A 27,741-nucleotide genomic window follows, 5' to 3' on the forward strand; every position below is an offset into this window, starting at 1 on the left:
ACTTTAATTTGATACTTTTAATTACTTTTTTTTTGAAATCGAAAGTTATTCGTTTAAATTCAGTATTTTACTATAAATAACGTGATTGTTTTAACAATATTAGTTTTGTGTTTTAGAAAGTTACATTTCTGATTATTCATTATGTGAAAGTTTGACAGTATATATTTGTATAAATAAAACTATTGTTAAATAAAAACTTTAAAAAAAGACAGCTTTAATTCAAAAATTCAATCCACTAACAAAATAATCTTTTTATGTACATTTTTGATGACTTTTAAAACAGTTTCGGTATTATCTTAGTAAATATAATTTTAAACGTAAATATTAGTTTGACTAAAGGTACTATATAAAAAGACTTCAATATGCGTTAAAAAAATGTATTTAGAAAAATTGTTTTTGAAAAGTGTGTAGTAAACATGTCATCAAATACAGTTGAAGGGCGTAAACATTTCAGAAAAAAAAAAACATTTACTAAAACAAAAAGTAATCAAATTTATCAGTTATATCAAAATTTTTAAAATAAACAAGCTCTTTGCTTGCTAAATAAAATCACAGTGTGAAAAAATAACAGTGAAGTAAAAATATATGTAGAATATATATGTATAATATTTCAAACATCGGAGCATGCAGCGTTGACGATATCGTTGTCGATCGGCCACATAATTTCCTGATCGAGAGTGACATCGAGCGGAGAGTGGAAAATTTTCATGTACTCCCCGCAAGTCATGAAGTCCCGGTTCATGAGGACCAAGGTCAGGTTGAGTTGGACCGGACAGTACTGACCGCACAGTTGCTGGAACGTCTCCACTTGCTGTTTAAGTTTAGAGAATATTAAACAAAAAAGTAGCGTTGGGTTTGATTATTTATAAAAAAAAATAAAACAAAATTTATTTATAAAAATTGTACAAAAAAAAAAGTAAATGGGTTTTTGTTATAAAATGGTATATTTATGTAACAGAAGTTAGATTTTTAAAAATTGTATAAAAGTATGTAAATAGGTTTTGTAATAAAAGACAGAACTTTTACAAAAAAACACAAACAAAAATATGTTTATTCCAAACATCAACAGTTTTAAGTTACCAAAATGTAGCCAGCGTTTCAATAATATTTTTGTGAGATTATATCTTAAAGTAAAAAATGAGTATTGTACTTTTATTTTATTATTATTACATATATACAAAACTAATTAAAAATAGTCCATTAGGAATTTTACAAATCAAACTAAAAAATAAATCAGGGTTGCCACAGATCAAGCTGGGAAAAACTTCCTGACTTTTTACTAAAAATTTCCTGACTTTTCTAAATCAGGCTCTGTATTAAAACCTATTGTAAAATACATAATCAAACACTTAAATCTGTATAAAGCTTTCAATCTTATTTTTATACAGGTTAAAACAACAGTTCTTTTTTCTGAATTCAGTCATCTAACTTCCATTACATAACTTGAACCATCTATGTATAATTGATGTATTTGCAATAAAAAGCTGTATCAGCAAAATACTTGTATTTTCTAACTTATATTCATAACTTGTTGAAAAAAGAAACAATGTTTTAGCATTTCCTAACATAAATGTACAGTACACTACCGCTTAAGTACGCAAATTGAACCCGACCAAAAAGTGCGTACTTAGCACGGGTAGTGCGTACTTTTTGACGATATAGTATAATATGAAATTTAGTTGTTTTTTTTTTTCTTACAACTAGCCACCAAATAATTAAGCCAAATTTATTTCATTTATTTCATTTAACATTTAAAACATAATTCTAATTTGCAAATTTTTTTTAATAGATTTTAAAATGATTTATTTTTTCTATAAAAAGCATCTACATAAATAATACATATATTTAATATAGAAAGTCAATGTCAGTCAATGATTTAAAAAAAAATATTAAGCTACATTTTGTTTTGTTAGAGGGAAAGTACCAAACTACTATGTGTTTACCAAACATTTTAAAATCATCAATGTATGTACATTTAAGTTAAATTATGACTTAGCTATTTTGTATATGTAGGTTTTTTTAACTTTGTCATCTATATTTATTTATTTTATAGCATTACAGCTCAAATATCATTATTCTTTTTACTTTTCTGCAACCACAACATAAGTATTTAGTTTGTTAACATTTAATAACAGGACTGTCACAATCTCAGGCCACTTGGCCTACTCAGGATTACTCACCCTAGTTTAAAAATTGTGAAAGTTTCAGGCTAACTCAGCAGGTTGGCCATTCTACCTGGAAACATAAAATAATCTGGAAAAACTTGATGATTGAAAATTTAGGCAAAAAAACTGGAATTTCTTGAAGTTCTAGTATAATATCCTTTACTTTGTCTTAAGGCAAAATAATAATTTGTGCGTACTTAAGGCGTGATGCGTACCAAAAAAAGTGCGTACTTAAGCGGTAGTATACTGTATTTAAATAAACAAAAAGACATATAAGTAACTTTTACAATTAAAACTTAAAACAATACAGACTTTTACAGTTGAAACGTTAAAACAATAAAGATTTTAATTAAACTAATTGTTTTTACTATATTTAATAAAATTTATTTTCTCCCTTTCTTTACTAGCACTTCAACCTCTTTATCTAATGAAGATATGGTTTCCTTTATCTGGTCTGCATCCCGCTTAAATTTCTTGGCAGATAAAACCATTTGCCTCATTTTATTTAAATCGTTCTCATTTGTTGCTCCTACAATTGTCGAAGAGAATCTTTTCTCTAAATCAAGCAACAATTTGTGGGCTTCATTTATTTACTTTTTGCTATTTAAATTTTACCAGATGAAAGCATTTTATTAATTTTTACCAGATGAAGGCATTCAGTATTTTTGTAAATTTAGGAAAATTTTGCAAATTTAGTCTGACTTAATGGAACTTTTAATTATTTTTTTATCATTTGAAGCTTTTAGAAAATAGGGAATTTTGTAAATTTAAACTCACAAAATCTGACGTTTTTTCAAATTTCCTGACTATTTTTTCAAAAAACCCCATTTTTTCCTGACTTTTGTCATTTTTTTTTAGTTTTTCCTGAATTTTTTTGATTTTCCTGATCTTGTGGCAACCCTAATAAACACCATAAAATTTTAAGGATACGAGAAAATTCTTTAATTTTTTATAAGTTTTCTTCAATGACATTTACTAAAAATTGATATGTTATGCTAGCGTATTAAAAAAAAATTAGATACCACATGTACCTCTGTACAAAATAATGTATAAAAATTTTAAATTACCTGAGTTTGATTAAATTTTTTTTTTCGAATATACTATAGCTAAAACGGGTGATATTTTTACTTATTATATTTTTTATACATATTTTTTTACGTTTAGCATTTACGAATTTACAATATAAATCTTATAATACTTTATGTACAACATTTTTTATTTAAATACATAGTCTTTAAAGTAAAAAATATATCTAAAGCTACAGTCAAAAACTAGTAATATTAAGTAAATGATCAAATATTATGATAAAAATACTTAAATTAAAAGTATGTTTTTACACTTTAACTTAAACCTTGAAATTTAGCTTGAAATTGTAACTTATTTGTAATTACTAGTCTATACAGAACACAATAGCTTGTGCAACAAAACATAAAACAAAGTTAAAAACAAAAAAAGCAAACCATGTTAGCAGTGCATTTCAACATGAACAATGCAAGTTTCACAATTGAAGTAATAATGTCAACACATAGTTTTTCTGCTTCAACATTTTTCTGAAACCAACACAAACTACTTTAAAATACGTCAAACTTATCGATTATTCACTAATTTAGATCTAGACAAAATAATTAAACTATTGTTTATTGATAAATACTAACAACAATAAATTTATAAGATAAAAAAGATATGCTTTTGAACTTAATAATTTTAGCAAAAACTTGTACAATATTCTTTTAATTTAATAATTTAGTAATTTATTCAATATTATAAATATTAAATACATGTTAGTTATTTAAATAGCATTATAATAATTTACAAACGATTTCTGCTAACAATTTTAATAAAATCTCAAACTCAAGAATGTATTCCATAATAGTATAAAAACATCATTAATTTAACTTAAACTAGGATGAACTGCAATTTTTTGATAATAATAACCGTTGTTTTAACTTTAAACGTTGTAAATCATTCAAAATTTTTAACTTATAAGACATCTAAACAGCACAGAAACTAACGTCCGGTCTTTGTGTCAATGGAGTTAAGTTTAGAGTCCTGCAAAACCATTTTGGAAACAACCTAAACAAAATAGTTAAATAAAGAACTGAAAAGAAAAACTTTGTTGTAGTAGTTAAATAAAACAACTAAAATAAATAATACTATTAATACTTTATAAAAACAAATAAGTTTAATTATATTTTTGTTTTACTTTACACGCTTTGTAGTACTTCAATATCTAAACCAGAGTTTTCCAAACTTATTTTCATAATCGCCCCATATTTAGAAATTAAAAAAGCGATCGCCCTCATCAATTACAAACCATTAAATATCTAGTTTAAATTTGAAATCATTTGTTGTTTACGTTTACTATAATCTTCATTACAAATCCCAGCATATTTATTGTAAGTTAGTTGTTGCTGCCTTACTCATGGTTGCCAAGGTTTTTTAAACTTTAATATTTTAGTTATTTTTGTTCTAAATTCTAGGTTTTCGCAGGATTCCAGGTTTTTTGGCAACCATGCTTACTAGTTATCACTACCTTTTTGCCAAAAATTTCGATACCGTTCCTTTTCTCCTTTTACTAGATATTGTTAAGAATGACCAAAAAAACTACCCCCTTTGGGAAACCTTGCATTAAACTAACACAAGCAGTCAACCAATGTGATATATGCTGTTAAAGTGAACCAGGAAAAGTTTATATATAATAATTATGATTAATTTTATGTGTGTAGATTCACTTTTACAATTATTAATTTTACGTTACAATGTAATAGTTTCAGTTTTTTTTAACATATAAACATTATAAGATAGATTTAGTTTTCTTATTACTCATACAAAAATCATCGATATTTTTTGGAATATGTTTCTTTATTCTTTTGCCAAATTGTCTTGAGGTCATCCGGCAAAGCCAATCGTTATTTTCGTATCTAAACCAATGTTTAGACCTTGGGGAAAGGATCCGAGAGCAGAATTTAAACATAGTATGATAGTTTACCAGTTTAACTGCTTCTGTGAAGCTAGTTATGTCGGGATGACCTCAAGACAATTTGGAAAAAGAATAAAAGAACATATTCCAAAAAGTATCCATGAATTTTGTATGAGTAATAAGAAAACTGAATCTATTAGAGCAGGGGTCGGCAGGCAGTTGGTGCTCGCGGGCCAAATTTCAAGTTTCCAAAATCTTCGCGGGCCGAAGTTTTAGTTTTAGTGACACTAATAAAAAACTTTTATTTTATTCAGTTTAAAATTTTTAATAACATTTAGCTACATATAGAATACTCATTTAAATTATACATATTTAATGAAATATAATTTTCATAGACTAATATACTCCAGACTTAATAAACTATGTATTATCTTTTAAAGCGAATAAGATTAATTTAATATATTTTTTATTTTACTTACAACCTAGCTCTTTATAAAAACTAAGCTTGAAAACCATTTATAAGTCACTTTTATCTATTTTTTATATTGTCAACCACTTTTTAACGTTCAAAAAAACATTGACTGTTGAAAATAGTTTTTGCGTTTAAAATAATTTGCACTTTTTAAAAAAATCAGTAACTACTTAACTTAATCAGTTTAATACCTATATGTTATGTGAGAAGAATATGACAGTTTTTTAACATAGTTAATGATTAAATACTTTAATGAAATACCTTATTAAAAATTAACTAGTCTTTTACATGTCAGCCAGTTTAAAAGCAAAAATATCTGAATTACATAAAACCAGCATGAGTTTATTAAAAATTATAAAAGCTAAAAACTTGCTTCTAAAAACCAAAAGCTTTAATACTTAATTAAAGTATCATCATAAAAAAGTACACAATATTTAAAACGACAAGTAAAAAGTTATAATTAATAAACTTCACAACAGTCAAAAAACTATTCGGAGAATTTAAAAATTTATTCAAAGTGTCTGAAATAAAAGTTTCACACGTACACCTAAGTTTTCTAAAATGTCTTAAATAGGTTTAACTAACTGTTAGTTTTTCAACTAGTTTGTTTGTTTGGCAACTCTGTTTTAAATAAAACTCACGAAATAAAAAATAACGAAGTACTAGTGAATCGAAAGCGTGTTATTTGTTCATTTTCAAGACAGTAGAAGCAATATTGTTTTTTTTTACAATAATTGTGTTATACTTAAATAACGAAGTTTTTTGACAGTGAAATAAATATATACAGTAAAAAAATATTATTATAATTCAGTTTGAATGGATAGTTAAGTTTCTTAAATATTGTTGACGAAAGTATAAAATTTGTTAAGCCATTATTGAAGTAGAAAAACTTATTTTTTATTGATAGTTGTACAATTATTTATTGCTTTATCTGCAATGAAAATATTGCTTATAAAAAGAGTAAAATAAAAATATAAGACGATTTATAAGAATCACAAAACGTTAATTAGGAGTTGTTGCGAGAAACGAAAAAAACAAATCGCTTAAGTCAGTTTTAACAAAGCACATGATTATCTTCAGTAACTACATACTTAACAGAAAAATTTGTAAAAATAAGTTATAAAGTAGCAAAATTAAATACTTAAAAGGAGACACCGTTTAGATTAGAAATTTTTTTTAAAAAACTTGTGTTAGTGGTAGTAAAATTTTTTGTTAATTTCTTCAGTGACAACAAAAAGCCTTTCTGATATTTCAAAGCCAAATAAATCAAATTAGGACTTTAATTGATCTATTATTGAAAACAAGAACAAATGTTGCTCATCTGAAAATATTTATTTGAGGTGTTTTTACTAACTAAAGTATTATTTAAGAATGCGGTTTAAAAATGAGCATCTATGTACATTGGTGTGCGTAGAAATCAGTTTAAAATACACAGAAATCTTTTAAAAATTTAAAATATGTCAAAACCAAAATGAAATAAACACTATTTCTTATTATTGTGTTATTTTAAATATTTTTGTGTACACTCAAACATAATATGTAGTGATATAACATATATAAGAGAAACTTAGGTATAAATTACATGTCAAAAAAAATACCTAAATTGTAAAAAATGACATTTTAGTAAATTGATGTGATTGAAATAATGACTATGATAATTTCTGTGTAAGGTTTTACATACATTTATTAAGAAGGTTCAGAACATTATACTGCGAAATCATATGAATCTGATTACCTACAAGGGGTGTTAAAGATAAGAAAGTTTAAATAGTTTATCATTATACTTAAAATTACCATTGTTAATTATTTAAAAAAAAAAATTCTTATAATGTATATACATAACATATGTTAAAATAAAATGTTTGTGCTATTTCAACTTTTAGAAAGAATGTAAACAGTTTTAAGGTTGCCAAAAGTTTTTAAGAAATCTTTTCCAGGTTTTCTGAATTTCTTCTATGTTTTTAAAAGAGCAAATTTTGTAGTCTGTTTTTAGTATAAAATTAAGTATAAAGTAAAAAAAAACTGTCTAAAATTGTATACCAACATTAAAAAGATACTGTTAGGCGGTTTTCAATGTTCTTATAAATAAATTAAATTGTTGAGAACAAAAAAACATTTATATGATAGCTCTTTTGAGTAAAGTCAGAGTTTCATTACTTTACATGTTAAAATTGTTTAAAACTTATGGTTATTTTCGAAAATTCTGAACTTCCAGATTTTTTTTGCTTAAATTGTCAAATTTCTATTTTTTATTTCAAAATTCAAAGTTTTTTGGCAACAAAAATTGTTAACATTTATTTGTAAACGATAATAAAAATTATAGTTTAAACTTGAGTAGCTGCAAAACTTAAAACTTAACATATATCATAATTAAAACCAAAGCTGTGAAAGGAACAAAACATACATCATAAGTTTACTTTGCCACTCTTCAAAGCAAAAAATCATGCCTGAATGATTAAAAAACTATCCTTATATTTTAGAATAAAAAAACAATTTAAGTCAAAAACTGAAAAATGCCTAAACTGACCTGATATTCGAAAAATTTATAAACTAGCCTGATTTAGTCTGAGTGTGTGGCAATGTTAAGTTGTTTATTTCTTAAATTTAAACTATCTTGATTGATAAAAACAGACTCAACAAATTTATTATCCCTAAATCTAGTTTGTATTAAATAGGTATCCAAAAAAGAACATTTGTGTATATAAGTGTGCAATGTAAAGAAATTAACTTAAGTTGCTAAAAAGTTTTGTTTGTAAAATAAAAATGTATACTGAACAAAAAATAATGTAATTATGTCATATTTATTGTTTTAAATATGTTTGTACATTTTTAGATATTGTATGTAAAAACAATTATAGTTGAAAATTGTGCTTAAATTGAACTTAATCTAACTTAAATAATGTTTTAAAAGTGGTTTAAAAATAAACATCTCTGTACATAGGTTTGCATAGGAAATAACTTAAAGTACACAGAAAACTTATACAACATTCAAAATGTGTTAAAATCTAAATAAAATAAACTTTATTTCTTTTTATTATATTATTTTTAATGTTTTTGTGTACACTTAAGTATAGTGATAAATATCTTAGGTATAAGTTACATATTAAACAAAATATATAAACTGTAAGGAAATGACATTTTTGTTAATTACTGTTCATTAATTTTGTACACAAGGGAAAACATTTGCATTTTGTTCATTTACGTAACAGGTGTTATATAAATAACTTACTGTGTCAAAAAACTTTTAAGACTGTTTTTTCAGATCATATCTTGTTATTGTAAGAAGATAGTTAATATAAAACTGAGAAAAAACACAGCTCGAATGCTAATCTGTCTTTTTTACATTTTTAACCCAAAGGAGTAAAGTCTTTTAGATATTTCGAAATGTTTTACAGTGACTTCAAATGAGACTAATCAAATTTAAACAAGTTAAACAAACTACAGCACTTTTACCATAAAAAAATTAAACTTAGAATATATTTTTGCTCAGCGGGCCACATTTACATGCTCGCGGGCCACAGAGTTTTCTTTCGCGGGCCGCATTCCATTAAAAAAGAAAACGTGCTCGCGGGCCGCAGATTTACCCTCCAAGGGCCGCAGTTTGCCGACCCCTGTATTAGAGTAATAAATGCTTCAAAAAGATCTGCTATTGCTGAACACTTAGTAAATTACCTTGATTGTGCTAGTAATTATAATTTAAAAAGATTTAAAATTATTAAAAATTGTTTTCCATTTCTGATTTAATTAAACTTGAGGCTATTTGTATTTTTTTAAGAAAACCTCAGTTGTGTAAACATAAAGATTTTGATTATACTGTTTCGTTGTTTTCTTAAATTGTTTTATAAGTTGTTGCTCTATTTTATTTTTTTTTTTAGTTGCATTGTAATTAGAAGTATTTATGTATTGTTAATTACTCTTTGCTTTATTATTAATTACGTTGATTGCATTTTCACTATATAAGCTAGATTTGAAATTTTATTTTTATTGCTTAGTATACAACTGACAAAAGAAGCATGAAATATATATTGTTCTGAAAAATTGAGTCTTATTTATATTGTTTGAAAGAACTTATTACCTTATACTTACTTGTTTCTAAATAATAGACCTAGGTCCTAGAGTAGGGGTGGGCAACGTTTTTAAATCAACGGGCCGGATCCGGAAAAATTTAGTCTTTTGCGGGCCGGAGCGTTTTGAATTAGTGATTTACCGGATCCAGGCAAATAATGACTTTTTAGATCCGAATCCGATTGGATGCTAATTTTAAGTTGAGATCCGGATCCGGTCGGAATCTAATTTAAATAAAAGTTTTGGATTCGGCCGAAGTCTACCTTTATGGATACAGTTAATCACTTTTTTGAACCCCTAAAATTCGTAAAACTTTCTGATATCTGACAACTTAAGATGTAGATTGAGACATGTCAGATTTTTAAATAATGTCTATAAATTTGATTTATAAAATTGGTTTAAGATGTATTTGTCTTGATTTCTTCAAATTTTTTAAGTTCTTAAGAAACTATGTGTGTAAAGTCTTCAAATTTTAGTATTAAAATTTTTCCATCTTTGTCTGAGTTAGTTATGGCTATTTTATTTTGATTTACTAGTTTTTTTAATTCTCTTAACGCTATTTTAATTTCATTATTCAAGTTATTTTTACATATAAAATTTTGTTTTACTGTTTCTTTCAAGTCTTCAACCTTTCTATGTATTAGTTTTGTGTAATCCTTTATTTCTTTGCTTATGTCTGTTTGTGGAGGTAAAGAAAGTGTGGGAATTTTTAATTTTGTTAGAATGTGTGTTATTTGATCTGTTTCTTCTATGTCTTTATTTTCTTAAAAATCTTTCCACTGGGCTCTTCTTATATGTTCTGTAAGGAATTTAAACTCTTTTTTTTCTATTTCTTCTGTCCATTGTGGTGTTGGAACAAAGTTTAGCCCATGGTTTAGCAGTATTAGTTGGTTATCTGTTATATTTTTGATTTATTTAATACATTATCTTTAGCTGAGTCAATAAGATTATTTATTTTTTTAAATTTTTGTTTTGATCTGTACCTGTTTCTATCATATTTGTTTTTATTTTTTAGTTTTTTGCTGTTTTTGTTGTGGAAATTTTTCTTCTAATTTTTTGTTTATTTTGGAGCCAGTTAGATTTATTTATGTAATGTGATCTTTTTTCTAGTCTTTTATAGCAAAAGTAAGATTTTTGACTGAGACTGATTTTTTTGATGGTTCTAACCATTTTTTATTTTTGTTTATCTAAAATTCATTCCAGTCCGATCTTTAAAACCAAAAGAGGAAGACTACCTTCATCCCATTTTAATTTCATTTTTGTAAATGAGTTATTATTCAGATACAGTCTGCTGATACATTCACAGTTGCCAATAGAATTGTAAATGCCATCAGTAGAATTCTATAAAAATCTAAGTTAATCATCCCCTTGATTCAGCAGCTGTAGAATAACCTAAGCCTGAGGTTTTTGATAGCAGGAAGAATGCAAGGTACATTTGAAAAAGATATTGCAGTATCAATAGCTTTGGCCCATCAAAGTCTAGTAACTCCTGCTTACTTAAAAAAAGACGAGATGGTATTTACACCAAAAAAAAACTTAGAGATACACTCTTTAACTATTTAAACCAAACAAAGTATAAGAAAATAGTGTTATTTTATCAAATCATCAGCGCTTTACCAATGATGAAGTCGAGCATTTAACATTGAAAGCTGTTGTAACAGAGTTGGAAAAATAAATAGTTCCCAATCAGCTGCTAAAACTGAATTTTATCGCAACACAGCTAGATGACAACTTAAGGTTTGTTTATGATACAACTTCCTTTAGAGTATAATGACATTACCAACCAAAACGGCTGCGTAAACGCAAAGTACAAAACGGAAGCTTAAGCAAAGATGACGAGGATAACAAGTTAATATTTTGTTTAATCAAAAGTGAAAACTCCAAAAGCAACCTGAAGGTCCATCAAATTTTGAAAATAAACCCAGTTAACAAAAATGAACAGAGAAAATTGAAGGGTAGTGTATTGTTGATAAAAACAATTTCGTTTCAGCGTATCTGATTGTTTTTGATTTGGAACAAATTAAATAGACTTTTTAATACACCCTTTTTTGGTAGAAAATAAGTTTTATATATAGTAAAAATTATTTATTATGATAATAACTTATACTATCTTCCATTATTAGCACTACATTCTTTTATGCTTGAAGTTATTAACATCTTGATAAGACAAAATGTTTTAATTTCTTTTTTTTTATAATTGCTGTAGTTTAAAAAAAGTTAATGATAAACTTTAAAAACAAATACCTGCAGAAGTTAATATATAACAAGTAAAAGTATATTTGAATAGAAACTCTTTATTAATCTACAGAAGGGTTTCATAGACTTATTTTGGTAAATGCTCTGTTTAAAAAAATTAATAATAACCGCCCCCACTCATTACAAACTACAAAATATATAGTTTAAGTTTTAGAATCTCCGATCATTGTGATTTTTTTTTTGAAATTTGATACTAACCTTTAAATTTACCCTTAAATTAAACTTTGCACACTCATAGTTTAATAACACATCTTAAAGGTTATTTTGAAAACTAGTCAGAATGGATAAAATATTTGTAAAACCTGGATCCAATGTCATGAAAAATTGTAACAATTCTACACAGCCCAAACAATGAGACGTCATCTTCAGTGGTTGGGTCAGAGTTTATAGTTCTCAATGTTTCAACAATAACGTCATATGATGATTCCAACACTATTGTGACATGGTTTGGATACAATAACAGAATTCCACTACTTGATTCAGCTTGCATTTTTTTCTAAAAAAATGTTGACTCAATAGCTAACTATAAAAAGTTTTTTTAATGTATATGTTGAGCAATAATTGATAAGAGTTTGTTATTTCAACAACTTATAAATTAACAAATTTATTCTTTCAAGAATTTATTTTACAAACTAAGTTTCGGTCAAAGACTTGGTTTGTAAAATAAAATCTTGATAGAATATATTCATTATTTCTTCTCTAGTAGTTGAGATCTCTTTATTTGTTTTCTTAAAACCAAAACATAATATATTAATAAATTAATTCAATTAATAGCAAAAAACGTAAATAAGAAAACTAAATCTAAATTCTTACTTACTTGTAATTTATCAAAAGTATCTTCAAAAAAGCTTTCAATTGAAGACTTTTCTGATAAGTTTTCACCGATCTCAGCTACAGCTACTAATCTGAAAAAAAAAGGTATCATATAAAAAACAACAACCTATTAGAGGAATTTAAATAAATGAAATAAACTACTATGCTTAAAGAAAAACTTATAAAACTTGTATTGATTATAATAAATACTTTTAAACTAACAAAGGGTTGCCACTCTTTAAGTTAAAAAAATACTATCCTAAGTGACCTAAAACTGTCTTTAGTAGTCATGAGTTTTTCAAATTCCTAAAAAACATTTTTATTTAACATTTCAAAATTAATAAAAATCAAGTTCTTTAACAAAATTGGTAATAAATTAACAAAATTTTGCAACTAAATATCATTCAAAATCTAGAAAAAAAAATTGTCCTTAGATTTAAAAATAATCTTAAAACTGTCTTGAGTTTATTATAGAAAAATAAAACTATCCTGAGTCAGGCTGAGTTTTAAAAAAATCAAAATATCCTGAGCTGTCCTGAGATTCTAAAAAGTTTCAAAACATTCTGAGTTATACTGAGTGCGTGGAAAACCTGTTATGTGTAAATAATAGTTTTTAAATCTAACATAACAAAAATTAGCATTATAATTCAATTTCAAATATCAAACCAAGGATTTCTCACAAATTTTGGATTCTTTTTGATAATTTTTAGAATACTACTGTATTTAAAGCTTTTTAAAAATTATATTATAATAAGTTTACAAAAATTCTTACGTAAACTTATTTAAGTTATTCTAAATAAAAATTATTAATAAAACACTTTTTAAAACTATAACTACCATAGAAAATTTTTAAGATTATACAAATTTTAAAATAGTTCTTACATCACAACTTTAACAAAAGACAAAAGTATTAAAACTTTTTTTAAACTATTTGAAAACTGAATAAAGTACTTACTACAAATTTATTCAATATACTGATATTAGCAGTAAATATGTAAATACTTCTAAAGGTTATTTAAAATAATATCATGTGATCTTAAATATATATTTAAATAACTTTGGAATGTCTTGCTGTAAGTAATTCAAGCAAACAAAAAAATGAGACTTTTAGGCCTTTTTCTTGTTTTTTATTCATTTTAATAACAGCCTTTTATCAAAGTTATAAAAATGTTAATTAACAATTAAAACTTTTTTTTACATTAATATTTCAATAACCTAATTAAGTTTATATTGAAAACATAAACAGTAATCTTCCTGTTGAGTACACACTTTTTAGGTATGCACTTTTTATTATATTAAAAGCACAATTTTAAATTTGGACTGGAACCTTAGTTACACTTTTTTAGATGATGTCTTCAATAGTAAGATTATGTACTTATAAATTTGCTACCAACTATATATTACTAGCTTTCTTTTTTATAAACTATTAGCTAAAATCAAGTTTTAATCCTAAAAATCAAGGATCAATCCTAAAAAAATGTTTGTATTAGTAATAAAATTTTATAAAACATTTTAACACAATTGATAAATTTAAATGGTAAACATAAAATAAATATAAGTAAGCTTATATATTTTTTAGCTGATGTTATCATAAAAAACTAATAATAAGCTTACTTATATTTATTTTATGTTTACCATTTAAATTTATCAATTGTGTTAAAATGTTTACAAGTTTTGTTAAATTATTAGATTAAAAAACTGCTAAAAAAGAGAAACTACAAAAATGTATCTAATAAAAGTTTCATGTTATATATATAAACAAGAGATTCTATTTCTAAAGTAAAATAAAATACTTTGAATGCTATTTTAAGGCAAACATGTTAATCTTTGAAATTAAGCAGACATAATAAAAACTAATATCAGTTTGTAAAATTTTGACAACCCAATCATAATTAAAACTTGAATTTATAAGTTTTTTAATCAATAATGTTTCCATTATATTTAAAATATGACTAATGAAATACAACCTGTGTAAAATAGAGGTTTTGTTTAAAGCCTTTGCTTTTTCATCTTGTATTTGAAAATATGAAACTCTTGATTCTGGTGTATTTAGTTCAACGTTTTCAGCTGCAGCCATTTTTAGTATTTTAGTAAAAAATTGCCTTTAACAACATAAAAAAAACTTGTTTAGAACACTTGTATTTCTTTAAAATAAATACATGATTTTGTATAATTTTTTATAACTATATAAATAATATATAATCAAACATAAAAATGACAATAACTATGCACATTGCATAATGAATATAATTTAAATATTTTAAAGCCAGATTTCAAAGCTTTAATAATTAAACTATAATAACATGATATAACTATTTTTATAATATTATGAATAAAAAATTTAAAAAGGAAGACAAATCTTTATTTTGATAAAATTTTTCTTCATATTTACTTACACAGCTAAAAACAAATATATTTCTTTTTTTGCTATTAGGTTGGAAATTAATTTTAAGTATAAAATTTAAAACCTACTTAATATATTATTATATAATTTCTAAATTCAATGCCTTTTTAAGACTTATTTTTGTCTTTTTGAAAGCTGTTTAATTTTCTTAGATCAAAAACAGCAGTTTTTTATAGTTTTCTTATCAGCTCACACTTAGAGGACAGTTCTGTATATTTGCAATGTAACTTTTTGGGTTAGCTTAAAAATCAAACATACTATCAGTATCAGTTAGATCAAGATCAATATGTATACAAATTTCTTAATTAGTAAGTACTTTTACAAAAAAAAATAATTAATACAGTAATAACAATTTTTAAATTGAAAACAGACTTATGTTATGACATCGCATTACCTAAAATTCTTGACCCAAAATAAAAATATACAATAACTTAAGTTATCAGTAGTAGGTATACAAACTTTAATTGCTATACACGAAGTAATTTTCTCACTGTTCTATGGGTGTATTTTTTGTAGCAGCGTCAATAATCACATGCTTGGGGATTTGAACTTCAGGATCTTCCACACCTTGTGGTTTTTAATATTTAAATTTTAGCCTTCTGAGTGATTATCAAATGACAAACGTCCCAAGTTTTTATTATTTAAAATGTTATTTTTTAATTTTCAAAAAATTGAGTGTTAATTATTAAAGATGAAGTGAAATAACACACAATAAAACTTGTAAGCATAATCATTTATTGTAGAAGAAAAGAGAGTGAATACTGATATTTAGTTAAAAAACTGTCAAAAAAATGTATTCATCAAAAACTGTATTTATATCAGAAGACTATCAACTTACTTCAAATTTTAAATGTCAGATACAAGTATATTTGAAGATTTAGTTTATTGAAACTAAATTTTTTTACTTAAACAGTTTTTACTAAGGATATGTTAGAAAAATTAGTTTTATTCTACATCTTCTTACTCTTATACTTATTACTTTTTGATATATTCTTACGAACTTTTTCTGGCTTGACAAATTCTTATTTATTCCTACATGATCTTTTTTATCAAACCTATGCAATCTTTATCTTTTTTTATGGTAGAAAAAGATCAGTCTAACCCTTCCTCTTACTTACAACAGTAAACTGTATCTATCCTTTAAAATGATATCTTATTTATAGAATTTTTTTTTTAATTAAACTTTTTATAAAAGTTTAAAGAGAAAAATTTTAAAGTAAAGAAATAATTTCTGATTATTTTTTTTTTAGAAAATTAAGTTTACCTGACTATTTTTCAAAAAAAAATAAACACTTTTTGTTTTAACAAAAATAATATTGTCCACAACATAAACTAATTAATTGTGGACTAAGTAAGATGTTTAATAACATTTGTAAAAGTTATTTTAGTTTCAATTTGTAGCTCAAAATTAAACTTTGTAGTAGCATCAGGTTAGGTTATTTTATTCCATGGTAACAGCAACAAAAGTATACTTTAACTTATTTTATTAAGTTTACTATTGTTTATTAAAGGACAAAAAAAAGCGCTCAAAAAATTTAGTCCACAAACCTGGTGTAAGTAAAAACCTTTCGGTTATCGAGTCATGCACCACAGATACCTTTTAACATCTTTTCCAGGACAATTTTGACTATGACGTTAAAATAAAAAACAAATAAATAAACAGATTTAAACTAGTACACTTTAGCAAGCTTTCTTAAAAATATTATTTAGGGTATCTTCTAAAATTTTAATTATTAATAACTTAATTTACAGTATTTAATTACGTTATTTTTTTCATTCAGATAATTTTGTCTAATAGCTTATTTTATAATCGAAACTAGGTTTTAGGCAAATCAGAATTCCGTTCGGTTATACTTAAGTTTTTTTTTTTATTATGCCTGGCCGAAGAGTTTTTGTAAAATATATTGTCTCACAAATTTTTGTTGATGGCCATGTTTGCATAGAAGCCAGATATCAAATTGTTAATGTTGCTGTGCGAACTGAACACTAAATACATACTTTATAAGCTTTTCTTAATATCAAGCTGAAGTAATTTTTGTAAGTAAACTTATATCAAAATGGCTAGTGGTATCGTATCGAGACGACCGTTTTGTGCTTACTTTATGTTGACGAAAGCATCTCAGCTTTGGTGAAACATCACTGCTAGATATTTGATATTTTGCTGTAATTAAAAGTTTCAATGATCTACTAGACTATACGTTGAGTTTCGAACGATTTAATAATGTCTTCTTTTAATAATAACCTCAAACAGATGACTGGCGCTTACTAAATATTAGTGTTCGCTTTCAGCAACCATTTATAAACTTTGTTCTTAGTGTATTAAAACTTGGCTTTTAAAGGATATTGTCATTTAGCTTTCGTCAATTAATTTTTATGAAAAATTAGTTAATACTACACAACATAGTTAATACGATATTTTTAAAACAAAACGGAAGTAACTTTGAAATTTTCTATAAAAAAAGTGTTTTAAAACAATATGCTTTAAAGAGTTCAAAAGTTCAAAAAAAAAAAGCTATTCATTACATAAATAGTTTTTTTTTAATAAAATATAAAGTTTAGTTGCGTTTTTGATTTTTTTTACTCAAAAATTTTAAAGAATTTTTTCAATTTTAAACGTCTTTGCTAAAGCGTTTTTATGAAACTAGTTGACATGTATGTAGTTTTATGTTTTTTCCACTATAATGATAATTTTTATGGTTTTACTTAATAAATAACTAGAAGTATTTAATAGGTTATAATATTAAACGAAAATTGAATTATCTAAGAAGTAAAAGGTTGTTTATTCTTACTTAGACAACAAATTTAAGGTTCTTTAATGAATTTTGTATAAACGAAAGATAGTAAAAATCACAGTTCAAACTTATAAAAACGGCAATAACTTAATTTAAACAAAGTATATGTTCATAAAAGTATTTTAAATTAATTTTATTATAGTTTTTACTTGGTGGCACGTCGGTTTAATTTTTGACAATTTAAATTCTAGCTTTGGATAATTCTGAGTTATTGTATGTTTTTTTTTTCAATTAGCTTTTTACCGTTATAATAAGACCTTGCTAATAATATTTAACGAATTGCAAGATACTTTTTAAGATCTCGCTCTTTTTTAAGTATTTGAAAGATCAATTGACCATAAAAACTCATAATATTATATACTATCTAAATAAATTGAAACTAGACTGTTGTTCTTTATTTTTGAGACTTATCAACTATAATTAAACTTTTAAACTTATAATAAATTTTTTTAACAAAAAACATAAAATAATTGCTAGCTTTTTGAACTTTCATTATAACTAAATATAAAGCCTTGTTACAGAAAAGAACGATTAAACTGTGAAGTCTTTAATTTAGGTTATTAGTTTTGGGCTATACAAAGAACTCTTTTAGTATTTTCAACAAACTAGTTAATATTTTTGTTTTTTGAAGAAGAATTTTGTTTTAAATAGAGTCATAAAATTGTTGTTAAGTTTATTTTTTGTAATTCTTCAAACTTTACAAATAATGACGCAAAATTTTATCAGATATTCCTGTTTCTGTATGTATTGCATTTTAAAATTGCATTGTTGTGTGTGTAGTTATTAACTTTCTTTACAAAGAAATATTGTTACTATTAAGTTCTTTAATACAAACTTATATTCAAATTTAAAACGGTTGTCTAGTAATTAAATCAACTGCGCACGTTATAGTAGTAGTTTTATATTGAAACATATAATTTAGACTATTCTGTTAGAACAAATTCTTTAAAGTATTTTATTAGGCACAACTTTTATATAATAAGAGAACCAATCGTTTACAATGTGCTACTTTTTAGTCGCGTGCAAACATCTAAAATACAGTATTTTTTTCTAATACAGATATGCCGCTTATGCAGTTTTTAAAAAATTTAAAACGTCAAAACAGTAAGTTATAAAAATAAACAAAAATAAACTATGTAGTAAAAAGTATTAAAAAATATTATACCTTGGTGTGTAGCTCAATGGCTGTAACTTCTTTCTATTTATCATATTATTTAGCTACACTTTTAGCGTCGATTTGTTTATTTAAAAAACTTAAAACATATGTCCTTTATTTTACCTTCATTTGATACATATAACTTAAAAGTTATAAGGCAGTATAGTTTAAAAACATTATTCTAATGCATGTTTTAGTTTAGTTTTTGGATTTTACAAACGATTTGTTTAGTTTTTACTTTTAATTGTAACAGTTAGAACCTATATAAGACTTTTATGCGTTTTTAAAAGTAATAATAAAGTGTTTTTCAGCTTATTACCATTCAAGTTAATGCTTACAATCTTGTAAAACGTCTAAGAAGAATACAATATGGTATTGTTGAATCTAAGATGCAAAAAAACAAAGATAATAGACAGCAGAAAATCTTTCAAAGGTAAAAAAGTAAAAATAGTTATAAAATTTAAATAAAAATGTTTAAACGTACTTTAGAGTTATTGTATTGTTAATAAAAAAGGATAAAAAAATGTTAGATGTGTATGGCTTTTTATCGTGTTCTGTAAAAAAATTTGGAATTTTTTCTTTAATGAAAATGAAAAACTTAGAAAAAGTTATTCACACAGCATTAAATTATTTTTTTGTTTTAGTATATTTAAATGAGCTTATTTACTCTCTTTTTAAATTTTATTTATGTTTTATAGCTAACTTTTATTATTAACATAAGTGTTTAAAAGTTTTGAAATAAAACTAACTAGTTATTACTACTTTGGATGACGACGTACACATGTGTTTTTATCAACTGTAGTAACTTTTTGTTATGATAATTACATTTTAAATTAAATTTTGTTTTGAACATCTTATATAATTGAAATTAAGTAAACTAAATAAAACATAATTTATTAACACTTGTTTTTTTTTATGTAAGCCAGGAATTATTACTAAAATAAAAACTACTTTTACCACTGAATTTTATCAATTTATCTATAGAATACTCTTTATAGCACAATTGTCATTTAGAAATCTTTATGGATTTGAAAGTGAGTTTTTACAGGATGGTTATAAAAGAGTGTATCACTTTTGGTTCTAAAAATTAATATTTTTCGCTCTTAAAATGACAAGACTGAATCGATTAAATAATAATAAACTAGCGCAAGAAACTGAAGCACTTACAACGGACAAAATATAAATGGTGAAAACAATGCTTATATGTTTATAATTCTTAAAGTTTAAAATTCATTTAAATTTTCTTTTTTCTATTTGAAACTATACTGAAATACTAGAGCTGATTATACAAAGTAAAACTCAAAAAATTTTAAAAATAAACAACTGTTGGTATTTAAAAAAAAAATTTCTGATGTAAACTTTTCTTAGTTTTTCAAAATTATTTTTTTGTTTATAGACTATCCTTTTAAAAAATTCCAAGGTTAAAAGACAAGAAAAAAAAGTTATAGAAAATTGTTTAGTAAACTTTTTTATTCAACTAAAACTATAAAATTTACAAGTAAGACCTGTTATGAGATTTATACTATGAAAAATAATGGAGGTTTTGTTATTTTAAACAACTCTGTTCTAAAAATATTAGTTATAAATTCGTTTGTGTCTTAATACGGTATGTAGTCAATCTTTCAATATACCGTTTAAAATTTAATCGATCTAATGTAAGAAATAAGAATCTATGCAATTTAGAACCATAAGTAGGATGTTTGTAATAAAAGTGAATTTATTAACAATAAGTACTTATCCATAGTGTAAACAAGCTTTCATTTTACTTATAAAATAATCAAAATTACAAGGGAGACTAAGTTCTAATAAACTGATTTCGAGAAAATGCTGTATGCAATTCTTAAATTAGTTTTATCAAATTTTGACACAATTTTTCGCACATCCTTAAACTATTTCTTATATATATATATATAATATTTTAGATAATTGATTTTTCAATACTAAAAATCTTGGGAGTATAAGATTGAATGTTCTCAACCTAAACTAAAGAACTTTAAAAAGCTTCTATTTTCTTATTCTTGAAGATAGCACCAGTGCGTAAAATAATTATGTTACTTGTTTTTAAATAGTATATCTTTAATTTCGTTTGAGCTAAACGTTTTTGGTATCAATTATCATAATTAAAACTAGTATGATTGAAAATTACACGACAACTAACAAATTGTTCTTACACTTTTCTTGGTTTAGCAACAAAAGATTTCCTATTTATGTTGCAATATATGTTGTATTTTTTTCTAAATATAATACAGGTTGTATAGTGAACAATTTTTTCATCATGTATATTCATTGTTGAGTTTAATTCTTAATAAAGTTGAAAAGAAATACTACTGAAAAGCGTTGCTTATTTTAACGATCTTATACAAATATAACATAAAAGTATAAATTAATTATAAAGGTTAAGTATTTTTTATATTAAGCACAAAAGTCAAACTAATAAGGTACACACCCTTGTAAAATACGCCCTAATTCTTAAAAACATGTTTTTGAAAAACTTCTAGTATTTTTTTTAACAAATATAACTAAATTACAACAACAAAAATAATCTTAAATGATTAATGCGAATAAAACACTTTAAATATAGAAATTCTAAAATTAACTAAAATAAATAGTATGTACTACTGCTAGGTATTTTAGTTATTATACGGTGTTAAAGGGGTAAGATTTGTTTCACATCTGTAAAGTGGTACGCTTTTTTGTCTGAGTTCAAAGTATGACCTTATTGAAGCACTTATCTCACTAAATAATAATGTTTATGCTTAATAAGATAAACCTGAAATATATTATCAAAATAATACGTCCTTACCATTGGTTTTACAAACATTTTATTGACCATACTTTTACTAGAAACACTTTAGCTGTGTCAAAGTTAGTTTTGCACTTGCGTAAATTTTTTAAGATTTTGTTAACTTTAAATTGGATAGAAACTTAAGTATATCTTAAATACTAATTCAATCAAATCAAAATTCTATTTAAAATAATTAAGATCTAAACTAAACTATATTTAAGGATGGAAGAAGTAAAGCATAAAATATTGCTACAAATTTAAAGTAAATTATGATGAAAAACTACTAAAATACAATAATAAACTCGAATACAAATAAAATTTAATAAATGTGTATAACAGTGTATAATGGCAGTAAAAAATTAAAATAGTAAAAATGTTCAGAAATGTTTTATTTTCTTCGAACTTTCAGGTTTGCCATTCAAAAATTCTCGCTTCCTCTCCAGTTTGTCCTTATTCGTCTTTTTCCAATTTTCAATTTTTTCTAAGTTTTCAGGCGACGTTTCGACAACGAACCTGGTCACGTGAACCTCGTCGACCTTCGTGTTGCCAAGGAACTCGGTGACGTCACAATCGTGTTCGTCGTGGAGCTGCATTTTGATGACGACGAGCTGCTTCTTCACTTTGCCGGCTTCCCTTTGCAGCGCGATCAGTTGGTGCTGATCGGTGTTTTCGAAGGAAGTTTTCAGATCGTTGCTCACCTGTTGTTTGAAAATGTTTATTGCTATTAATTTGGTAGCTTCCACTTAAAGAGTCACTAATAAACACAAAGTATACAACTTCATTCAAGTAAATTTCGACAAATTTGCAAAACACAATTTTTTTGAAGCACTAAATGGATTATGAAACTAAGATTTTTTAATATTTATAAAAAGTATTAAAAACTTAGCCTAAAGTTGATTTTCATCGAAAACTACATAATCAAATTAAAAAAAAACATCAGTAAACGAAACAAAATGATAGTAAGAAACAAATACAAACATACCTGATGTATAGCAAACATAAACGTGGAATGGTAGAAACTCATTCCTTTGTAATAGCCGACGAAAGGAACACCGTAATTCAAACCACACCTGGCCACTAACCCCTTGCTTCTAATGTGGTGGTATGCTATGTATTTTACCGTGAAGTCTTGAGATTCACGTCTACAGTACTCCCATAATCTTTAAACAATTAAAAATAAATAAATCGTAAAACTTCAAAAAAGTGATACCACCATAATTCATTATTTACAGTTGTGATCGCAAATATTAAGTGAAAATGTATTTTTACAAGCATTTACTATTTGTTATATGTATTGAATAAAAAGTAAAAAAAGCAAGTTATAAAAAGATTTTTTTACATACTCTTAGTTATTTACTCTTTGTTATTATACCTATTTCAAAAAACTTTAAAAACAAGATTTAAAAATTTTTTTACTATTATGAATAAGTATGTTAATTTGGGACTCTGGTATTACAGTTTCATTACATTTGTTCGATATGTTTATTAACATTCTTTGTAAACTGAACTTAAAATTTAAGACAAAGTTTATATATAATTTGCAAATCGGTCCAGGACACAGTCTATTGTTTTTCCTAGTGATTTTTTCCCTGCATCAGTAGTTACAAAAAATAAATAAACGATGGTTTAAAAATCTACTAGTTTATTGCAACATTTTGTTCAAATTAATTTCGGACAACAGTCCTTCTTCAGTGAACTTTAAACTAGACTAAAATAGCCCAACGCGTAGCAATTTAGCAAGAACAATAAAATAAAATGTCAAACTTAGTTTAAAAGCGATTTTTTTTTAATTTGTTTAAAAACTTAAGTTATGAGAAGATAGTTATGAGAGAATACTTTTATTTTAAATATGAAGAAATACTTATTAATCTTATATAGTTATTAGTAATACTTATCAATAATAATTATCCAAGTTGGTATAACTATTTCGATAAAAGTTTGATAATTTATTTTGAAACTAACAATTTAGTAAATATTTTATTAAACTTATATAAAACTTTTAACGAAATCTATTCTGAAAAAGTTACTGTTTCGATACAGCAAAAAATACTGTTAAAAATAATGGTTAAGTAATAAAAATTATACTTTTTTTTAATTTATACAAAGATAATATACTTTCTGCAGGTTGAAACTAACTGGTCGATATTCAATGGGTTGTTTTGTAAATCGTGAACGAGCAAACACCCGAAAGCAAAACAAAGAAAGAACGCTTCTTCAAAACTCAAAACGAGCTTCACTTCACCTTGTGGTACCGCAAACCTATCTGTACGACGATCTTGGTTTTCTTTGTTCTTCAATACAAAAGATTTAAAAAAATAATTAATAAACTCAAATTATTAATAAATTACAATTGAAATATTTTACAAAAACTCCATAGTTTTTAATCAAAGAAACATCTAATCACAACTTTCAATTGATACAGCTATTTCAGCTGAACTATAAATTAAATGAAGATTAAATATTATTTACTAAAATATTCATACACCAAAATCTATGTACTAAAAACTGCAAAGTTAAAAACCTTAGTGGTTTTAAAATTTTCGTATTGCATTCCATTTAAATTAAAACACTTTTCTCGTCGAAACTTTTCATGGTAAGGTTTGCGGTAATCATTTTCAATTGGTACGATATTCCCATAATATCCCTGCAAATAAAACAGTTACTTTAAGACAGAAAAATTATTAAAAAACTTACATGTGTTATAAACTTTAATATTTAAATAAATTTTAAAATTATAGTTTAACTATAATCAACGGGAACAGCTCAAATATGCACGAAGAACCTTTTGCATTAAGGGAAATTTTTGCACGAAGGGTCACCTTTGAACAACGGGACAATATTGCACAATATTGATAGTAATAAAAAAATATATATTAAAAAACTACCGACCAAGGTTAGGGGTAACAGTGATAATAAAAATAAGAACTAAAATAAAAAATAAAATAAATTTCAAAAAAAATTAATAATAAACAAAAAAGGAAGAAAAATAAAAAAACAACCAAAGGCAAGGGGTAACAGTGAAAGAAAAAATAATAATACCACCAAGGGTAAGGGTTATGATACTAGTGATAAAAAGAAGAATTAATTGATAAAAATAAAATAAAAAAGTTTTAACCCGTGCAAAAGTGTCTTCGTGCATTTTTGACACCTACCCATTATTAAAATTTATTTTTTTATTAATAAAATATTTAGAAAATTAAAGATAACGCTTGAAACTTTAGAATAGAAATTATTTAGACGTTATTTTCAAAACTCAAATGTTATTTTGACATTTGATATTTTAATATTTAGGTAATTTTTAGAATTCAAGTATTGTAGTAATTGAAGTATACTATTATAATCTACTTGTCTATACACAACAAAAATCTAAACCAGATATCATATGAATAAAATAAATTAAATTTATTAGTTTATATGTTAAGCAAAATTAAAACTGATTAAAAACTGCACTTTTATTTTGTTTCAGACGTATTTATTTTATTAATTATTAATTCATTTAATAAACACGTTAAATTAAAAGTATATACATTTTTAACTTGGTACCAATAAAATATTATACAAGTTTTTGAGTAAGTTTAAAACTAAGTTTTTAAACTTTATTCCTTAATATTAATTTCGTGTTTTAAAAAATTAAACTTAGTTTTTGCTTCTACTAAGTTTGCTTGGGAACCTAGAATAAGTGAACTTAAAAATGATTAAGTGAAAATGTTATACCTTAGTTAAACTTGCAAATTATAGTAGTACAAAAATATAATTAGGTCTCTTTACAGCTAATTGTCCTAAAACTGGATATTAATAAAATTGGGATTAAAAACAGGTACTTATATAAAAAATTAAAAAAAAAAAGTTATTAAATTTAAAAAAATACTAGATAAGGTTTATTTTTCAACTTAAAAAAATCGTTATCTTTTATAAAAACAGTGTTGCCATTCTTTAAAGCAAAAAAACATTGTAAGTCATAATAAAAAGATTATTAATACAAATGTTACCACTTATGAATAACAGAGAGAAAAAACTCTTAATCAAGTAATAAATAAAACGAACAAAATTTAATGACATAACTTTAATTTATAAAACCAATAACATAAATTTCATGTAAATGTTGACTAAAATTAATTAAATAAAAAGCAGCATTCTACTTAAATATATACTTCAAGTAGCCAACGTGAATGGCAACTATTAACATTATCCACATAATAAATTTGTTATACTATAAATAAATAATACACTTATCATAATATGGACGATTGAAAAATGTTTAACATTCTGAAATAAGTCTAATGAAACAGGGTTGCCACTCGTTTTTTCAAAAAAATTTCCAGGTTTTTAAAAGTACACATTTTTGGGTATATTCTTTTAAAGTCTGTTTACACATCTCTTTAGTTAAGTTTAAGGTAAGAAACTGTGTTAAATAGTATAAAAACATTGAAAAGATACTGTAAAGCTACTTTAAATATGTTTTTTAATAAAAAAAAAAATTGATGATGACAAAATTTTTTTATTTACATGATAGATCTTTTGAGTCAAATCGAAATTTTACTACTGAACATAAGAAAATTGTTAAAATTCCAGGTTTTTCTAGTGATTTTTGTTTAAACTTACAGTATTTTTTTCAAAAATACTAAAAATCTAGGATTATTCAGGTTTGTTTGCCTAAATTGTCAAATTCCAGGTTTTTACAGGTAAAGTGGCAAGCCTGAATGAAAGCATGGTCTTATTGAATAAACATTTTTTAAAGCTAAACTACATCACACCAGCAAGTCTCTAAATTATTTTTAAGTATTTATTTAAATTCAAAAGCTAATGATCATTAATTACCTTGTAAAAACATTTAAACCGTTTGTATACAAGGTAGCCAATTATTTAGGAAAAAAGTTTTAGTGGTAAAAAACTAGTCTAAGTTTAATTTAAAGTGCTTGCAAAAATGTTGGCGTCTAAAGCACAAACTACTTTTACCTTCTTTATAGGATACTTTATTTAAAAAACACTAAAAACATGACTGTAAAAATATATTTGTACACTCAATTACAATAAAATACTATAACACATATCCTTGTAATATGGTTTTTACTAAAGATCATTTAAGAAACTTCAAAAAAACTTCAAAAATGTATATGCAGAATTGGTAGAAGGTATTTATATTTTGTATTTATAAAAATAGTGTTTTTAAAGGCTGATATCTTTTTAGAAATTATCTTGATAATCAGTCTTGCTTTGGATAGAACTAGTATTAAAATCAAGCACTTAATAACAGAAGTAAACAAACTAAATTAAGAAAATTTATAGAGTATTCTATATATTTTAGCAAAATTAAATTATAAAGTTAACGCAGAGAAATAACATAATTTTAACAATCTACTTCTAATATATAAATAACAAAGCAAAATAAAAAACTAAACAAAACTTTGAACTTTTTGTTAATTTTCTATTAAATACCAAAACAACTGTTTAGGAAAATTGGTTAGCATAAACTTGAACAATTTATCAAATTAATTATTTGCTCCAAGAATCATTATTTTAATAAAAGTGCTATAAATGTTTTAATAAAAACTCCTAAAAAAATAAAGTTTTCAACTTACATTTTCATAAAGGAATCTAGCTTGTTCAGATTCTTTAACAATGACTTCGCCATGACCATTTATATATCCTTCACAAACTTTAAACTGTTTGGTACTGTATCTGTTCAAAGTTGGTACTGGAAATTGTGCTACAAATTGTTCATAACAGAACCTTTTTCTGTCATGTTTAAATTCTACGTTCATTTTTTATATATATAGGCTGATTGACTGTAAAAAAAACATGTTTATTTTACTTTTTTTTAACTTTTAACAACTAATATGGTCATTTAATCTTAATTTTTTCAACAACTTTTCATGTTCTTTTTAGTTTAAATTAAAAAATAAGCAGTTAAAA

The 27,741-nt window shown here is 24.7% G+C and overlaps 3 protein-coding genes across 3 annotated transcripts in view; 1 reads left to right on the plus strand and 2 right to left on the minus strand.

Annotated features, from left to right (window-relative positions):
- Positions 1 to 27,741, plus strand: part of LOC145849248 (methionine-R-sulfoxide reductase B1-A-like) — a 64,303-nt gene that overhangs the window by 13,286 nt on the left and 23,276 nt on the right. The gene's annotated exons all lie outside the window — the stretch shown is intronic.
- LOC145846934 (testis-expressed protein 47-like) lies at positions 445 to 14,785 on the minus strand. The gene is made up of 6 exons (XM_082953462.1): positions 14,659 to 14,785; positions 12,696 to 12,783; positions 12,181 to 12,374; positions 4,178 to 4,238; positions 3,626 to 3,715; positions 445 to 811 (listed from the first exon to the last, which is right to left on the minus strand). Exons 1-6 carry the CDS (start codon positions 14,766 to 14,768, stop codon positions 611 to 613), a joined length of 744 nt encoding a protein of 247 aa, XP_082809588.1. The 5' UTR covers positions 14,769 to 14,785; the 3' UTR covers positions 445 to 610.
- LOC145847312 (uncharacterized) lies at positions 22,089 to 27,610 on the minus strand. The gene is made up of 5 exons (XM_082953568.1): positions 27,408 to 27,610; positions 24,350 to 24,472; positions 23,965 to 24,119; positions 22,811 to 22,988; positions 22,089 to 22,526 (listed from the first exon to the last, which is right to left on the minus strand). The coding sequence occupies exons 1-5, from the start codon at positions 27,588 to 27,590 to the stop codon at positions 22,206 to 22,208; spliced, it is 960 nt and encodes a 319-aa protein (XP_082809694.1). The 5' UTR covers positions 27,591 to 27,610; the 3' UTR covers positions 22,089 to 22,205.

This window comes from Thalia democratica, chromosome 1 (genome assembly GCF_965202585.1).
Source record: "Thalia democratica chromosome 1, ktThaDemo2.hap1.1, whole genome shotgun sequence".
NCBI classification, from domain to species: Eukaryota; Metazoa; Chordata; class Thaliacea; order Salpida; family Salpidae; genus Thalia; species Thalia democratica.